Consider the following 6000-nt stretch of genomic DNA (forward strand, 5'->3'; position numbering starts at 1 on the left):
GCTCAAGTACACACGTATGAAGGGTTTAGTGGTTTTAAAGAAGGAAACAGCAGAAGAAAAGGACTGACCCAAGCCGCCTGGTTTATCCTTAAGTATGAAGGTGGGGAACAGCGCTATGAAACGGGACAATTGTCCCGTTTCATGTCCGTCATCATAATGATCCTTTTCTGTGGCGCCTGGGCAGGAGCGGAGAGTTGCTGCCAGCTCATCATGGAACACGCTGGAGGTAACGATTGCTTTGTATTCATCCATCTGATGCTGCTTGTATTGAATTTTTAGCATCGTGAGACGTCGAACTCGTTATATTAAAATAATGGATATAATGAAGAATGATTCCCCTTGAAGGCTCAGTCAACAAGGGCTATAACGAAGTAACAGCTGTGCCTCTTCAACTTCTGTATAGCGAGGTTCAACTAAATCATAGCACATTCACTTACTCTGTCACTTTCAAAAATAACCACCACGTAGCGAAGCGAAAGAATGGGCATGACTTCGTACAGTAGCACGGGCAGTTCTAATTTGGCGTCGCAGACATTGCAACACGGCACCAGCGGATGTTGCAGTTGCACCGAGCTTCCTGCTGCCTCGTACGCTTGCTCTTGGTTTTGTGCGCAAGAGCGCCGGATTTCCTCGCCCTACAAATCTTTAGATAACGACTTTTTCTTTGTTTGAAAAACTAATATGCCATTGTCCTGTGGTTTTTAAATCCCATTGGCACTGACAACATATATTACGTAAGCTGTCTATAGGCAAATAATATAAAAGTTAACTACAGTCGGATACAACTGAAGTCTGCAGTGAAGCTCTGCTTACAGTCAGGACTTCCGCACAGAATTCTGCTACGACAAAAAAGTAGTCCGTTGTTAAAACACTTCTTGTTACCTAAACAAAAAGTTAACCACCATACAAAACTATAAGCTCAAGAATTTTTGATGCCTCTGGCTGGTTTAACACAGTCAAACATATTCCGTTTGTTGTTTTCATTGGTCAGCGGAGTAACGCAGGACACCGCGGGCCATAGCCCATGGTTACCAACCGCTTTTTTTTTTTTAAGGTTTATCCTACTATAGTGAATTTCCAGTCATTATCTGCCTAACGTTGATTAATTTTATAGCAATTCTGGCGTCTTCCACGACTGAAAGTTTGCGAAGTGAAAAGATTTGCTCTTTTGTACTCCACATTTTTAGTAGTTTCTTTAAGTGTTCGCTGAAATACCCGGTAATATATTCGGCAGCTTGCTGAGCACTGTTTAAGTTGTAAGCGCATAGTCCCACAGGCTCGCCATTGGTTTGAAGTGGGGGTAGGGATCATATAGCCACCACAGCACCGAACTATGCGACTGGCTTTGACACACTCCTCACCCGCTCATCAAACGCCTTGGCCATGAGCCTGGCCAGCGTGGCTCCCAGGCCGGCGTAGACGATGGCGTTGTTCGACGCCTGAGCGTAGTAGAGGGGAGCCTGCAGCACTGCGGGACTGAGCACCAGGCGGTTGCGCCAATACTCATACTCGGCCACAGGATCTCGGGCGGCATTAGGGAGCCACAGGCGATCGTCGTCACTGCGCAGGGCGTACAAAAAAAAAAAAAGGCAATCAGAGCTGCTTCATAGAAGTGAGTATGCGAAGTATCCCGACGCAATGCAATGCCCTCCAACTCGAAATATATATGGTTTACATGAAGCATGGTTCCGGTTGGTAGTGCAACCAAAGCTAGAGAACAGAAACATCCTCACTTCCTGTAGGCAGTAGAATGTAATCCCCAGTTGCAGTTAATAGTGTATTAATGCGATAGTTCACGTCAGAAGCGAAATCTGCCAGTCGATGTCACGAAACCAGATGACTGGTTAATAGAGGTCACATGACGTTATGACGTCATCACAACCTGCTAACCATGCAAGTGGCATTTTGGCCACCGGATATTGAGCAACCTGCCCACCGTGGCACCTGGCGTCAGTTATGTGAGCAACCGAGTTTCTCGACATCTACCTAGATAGAGAATCGATATTAAAAAAATATGTGCAAATGTTGGCAACGTCACAGCATAGTGGATACCTGCTAATTCAACTTCCAATCCGAATACGGTGTTTGATGGACCGAAAGTTGTAAAGAAACTAACACAAATACGCTCACAGGTTGAACAGAAGCTGCGACAAATGTGAAATCTAATGCTATACGAACCCGCTGGTGCTGGAAGTGGCATTCGTCGCCAGCAACAGGGAGCGCTGGGCACTGGCTGCAGCCAGCCAAAAGTGAACATACGATGGTGCCTGGTCTGGGAAGGCATCATAGAGCTCCGTCATCCAGGCGTCATTCAAGCGGTCGCTCGGCCAAAGCTCCATCTGTGCGGGTGGATTTGCTGGTGTTAATTATGTATGCACCAGCACGCGTAATGATCGTGCGGTGGCAAGCGGACAAACCTTAGTGACTCGATCTTGCTTCCCACTATAGAACAAACATGAGCACACCTCCTGTGGTGACTAAGTGGTTAGTGGCGTTCGGTCCCAGGTCTCATGGTTGTGGAGTGATACCCAGCCACAGTGGCCACATTTGCATGGAGGTGAAACGTCAAAATACCTGCGCGCTATGCGATCTCAGTGCATGGTGAAGAATTCCAGCTGGTGGAGTTTAGTCCAGAGCACTCGACTACACATTCTTAACACAAATTAGCCTATATAGGAGTAAAAAGAGTAATTAAGCTGTCCTCTAGTGCACTCCATTTTAGGGGACGAGAGAATCTTGTCCAAGCTCTGCGGATGATTTCCAAAACTAAACCTACGGAATACAGTTGCCAACAGAAACAAATTCCTTCAAACCATGCTAAGTTCTGGTAACGGAGATTTTAACTGAGGTTTCAGTGTCCTCTATTTAATAACCTCAAGGCTCCTGGTACGGCATTTAAAAGCACGAAGTTGCTCTGCCTTGCAGCGGGAATGTGCCTGCAATGCCAAGAGTAAGCATTCTGTACAGTTAGTGATTGAAATCTACTCCGGGACTTGGGCAGTGTACTGTTCCGCTACAAGGGAATGGGCCGGTTGACTGTGTACTCTCTTTTTACTCCCTTATAGATTTGTTCGTGTTTAGAGTGATATACGGTGTGTCTCGCATGGCCCACGTGCTGTTTCGTGACAGTAAACCCCACATGCCACCACCATTCCGGCAGACATGAATGCAGTTGGAAAACTGGAACGTGCTATGCAGTTACTTTTGCCTGCGCCTGAACTTTGTGTCCGACGCAGAACTCACTTTTTGAAGCGCCTTTTTACGAGAGTTACCAAAGCTGCAAATCCCTATCGAACCATTATATGGATCATGACTCACTCAAGCGTCTCAACTCTGAATGTCAAGCCGTTTGAAAAATAACAGACCAAATTTCACTATTGAAACCGTGTGCATACCAACTGTGTAAATCAATTATGTTTCTTTATGCTTCAATTGTTAGATATATCCGTGTGAACAGCTAACTTTACCCGTGTTTGCACAGTCCTGCTGCTGGGATTTATGCAGATGTTACTTTTGATGCGTCATTCATAATGAACACGTGTGGTAGCATTCACTGAACCACTCCCTCTCTTATTCATTGATTCGTTCGTGCAGAAGCGAGACACGCACCGTGAGGTTCTCGACCTTGGCAGCGAGCTTAGTCTTGACTTCCCGGGGCAGCTGCGGGTCTTCCTTGAGCACGGTCACCATGTGGTCTCGCACACCGTTGGCCACAGCCGCAATTTGACGCCTGTGCTCTTTGTCCAACTGCGGATTGGCAGAAATGCCTTTTAGTGAGGCTAGTGCTGCGTGTGCAGCGATGCAACGAGAAAATTGGGGACATCACCATCTGTGCCCCAACAGGTTAAATAGGGAATTATACCTTCGAAACAGACTACGACCAGTAAACAAAGAAGACAGAAGCGCGCCCAGAGTGCGGCAGTATTTTGTTGTTTTGTCGTAACGACAGTTCTTTCTGTATTGTATTTTTCTATAGTATGTTTCTGTACTTCTGTCTCTTATAAGGGACTCATAGTATGCTCTAAACACAAATATGCCTATATGGGAGTAAAAGAGAGTTAGCTGTCTTATTGTGCACTTTCTTTATATATAAAAGGGAGTGTGCTAAAGGACAGCTTATTCGCTTTGTACTCCTTTCTGTTTTAAATTGGTAGTGCAGAATCTTCTGTTGGTACTACAAAATTTCCTGCTGCAAAAATGTGTTGTAACGACAGGAACTTTTATGTTGTGTTTTTAGATAGGGCGTATATATAGTATGACGCAACTTAAGTATGCAGTGAAGCTCTGCCCACATTCGTGACCACTGCACAGAAATAATCACCTGAAAAAATTTTTACATCTGGATTTTTTGATATAGACACGCAATAAAAATGTTATTTCGTTTGATGTGATTGGTGAGCTCAGTAATACAAAACCCGACAAGCTGTGACCCATTGTTAGCAACTGCTGTTTTAAAGTTCTATCCTACTGTACTACAGTGATAAACGACGGTGAACTCGCCTGCTTTTATTCCCCGATGTGTCGCTTATGATGTTAAACCACACATACCAGCACAACTTTTTCGCAATGGAAACCATTTTTCTCAGTCAGCAATACCAACAGTATTGTTACTACTAAAAGGTACCGCGGTTATGCAGGCATGCATATATGTAAAGTGCGGATGTGACGGACAGCATAGTAGAAGCAAGCGCAATTGTCACTCTCCCGATAGCACATCGCAGAGTGGACACGGACATTCACAGTTATCACGTGACAGCGGATGGCGCTCGACGTTACTAAGGGGAACCTCATATTGTCCTTTTGCAGACTTCGCTCGGCTGTGATTCGGCAAACAAGGATGGCGATGATATCAGATGCAAAAACGAGCACCTAGTTATTGTTCGTTGCATACATCAGGTGCAACGCTGTCAAAGCTAGCATTCTTGTTTGCGCTGCCTGCATCCGCAACCAAAAAGTAGTGCATTCTTTGTGGTGAGCGAAACATAGTAAATGCTTTGCCTGCAGGCTTATTACATTACACATTTGCCATGAGCTTAATTAAATGCACTCTTATTGCTGACGACACGCTGTCGCTTTCTTGTGACCCAGACCACTCGGCCACAGAGCAAGCGCGGATAACACACTTCCCTTTATTTTCTCATGCGGACTACTTCCGTACCTTTCACAGCGTTGCACCTGATGTATGAAACGGAGTATATTACGTGTTTGCATTGCAGATCACAAGCATCAGAAGATGGCCTCCAGTCATCGCATTTTTCGTCTTGTTAAATCTGGGTCTTAGGTTTCAAATATATTTGGCTTGGTTCTTTGCTCTCTGTTGGGCTTCCTCACCTGGTTGGTCATGTACTCGGCGCTGAGCACAAACCCATAGCGCAGCTCGACGCCAGCGTGGCAGGCCAGCACCTTGTCCGCCTGGTCACTGGGCGGTGCGGGCCATAGGTCGGCATGCAGCTGCAGGAACCACAAGGCCAACTGGTCGAGCAGACCGGCCCGCATGGTGACCGCAAGATGGCCCAGTGCAGACAGGAGGCGTTCGTTGTCCACCAAAACTAGGTCGTCGGCGCCGACGGGGATGTCCGTGCTGTTCAGCACGGAGTGCAGAAGCCGAAGCCATGTCTGGCCTGACGGGAGACACCAACAGCGATGGATGAATGTTAACTGCTCTAGAAGAATCGATTGCGTAACTGCTTTGCTCATAGCAATTGATGTAGTAGTAGTAATAAGAGAACTTTATTCGCACCATAATTTACAAGCCGAGCATGTCGACCCCTGGGCGATCAGACGTCGCTGTCCTTCCCCTTCAGCACCAAGACAGTCGAGCCAGGTGGTGATGGATAGAGGGGGGGGGGGGGGGGGGGGAGGAACCCGACTGCTGAACAGCCGGGTAATAGCAAAGGCAATGGGCCAGGTCCGCATGGATAGAGGGGCAGTTGGGACAGGAAGGCGTTTGCCGAAGCGGGCCTCGAGACATACTTCCTTCATGGTGCGGCGCAGGGTGAG

At 46.8% G+C, this 6000-nt stretch overlaps 1 protein-coding gene across 1 annotated transcript; it reads right to left on the reverse strand.

Moving 5' to 3' along the window:
* Window positions 1–113: 113 nt before the first annotated feature.
* Window positions 114–5681, reverse strand: LOC144102439 (uncharacterized). Its single transcript, XM_077635709.1, has 5 exons — window positions 5332–5681; window positions 3610–3747; window positions 2179–2339; window positions 1362–1560; window positions 114–176 (listed from the first exon to the last, which is right to left on the reverse strand). Exons 1-5 carry the CDS (start codon window positions 5494–5496, stop codon window positions 114–116), a joined length of 726 nt encoding a protein of 241 aa, XP_077491835.1. The 5' UTR covers window positions 5497–5681.
* Window positions 5682–6000: the final 319 nt, after the last annotated feature.

This window comes from Amblyomma americanum, chromosome 8 (assembly GCF_052857255.1).
Source record: "Amblyomma americanum isolate KBUSLIRL-KWMA chromosome 8, ASM5285725v1, whole genome shotgun sequence".
In the NCBI taxonomy this organism is placed as follows: domain Eukaryota; kingdom Metazoa; phylum Arthropoda; class Arachnida; order Ixodida; family Ixodidae; genus Amblyomma; species Amblyomma americanum.

Excerpts from the sequence above, each read along its gene's own strand:
- LOC144102439 (XM_077635709.1), bottom strand. The coding sequence starts at position 5,496 with ATGCGGGCCGGTCTGCTCGACCAGTTGGCCTTGTGGTTCCTGCAGCTG. Across the intron at positions 3,748-5,331 it reads CCGAGTACATGACCAACCAG|TTGGACAAAGAGCACAGGCG; the intron begins GTGAGGAAGCCC and ends GCCAATCCGCAG. Across the intron at positions 2,340-3,609 it reads CCAAGGTCGAGAACCTCACG|ATGGAGCTTTGGCCGAGCGA; the intron begins GTGCGTGTCTCG and ends CCACCCGCACAG.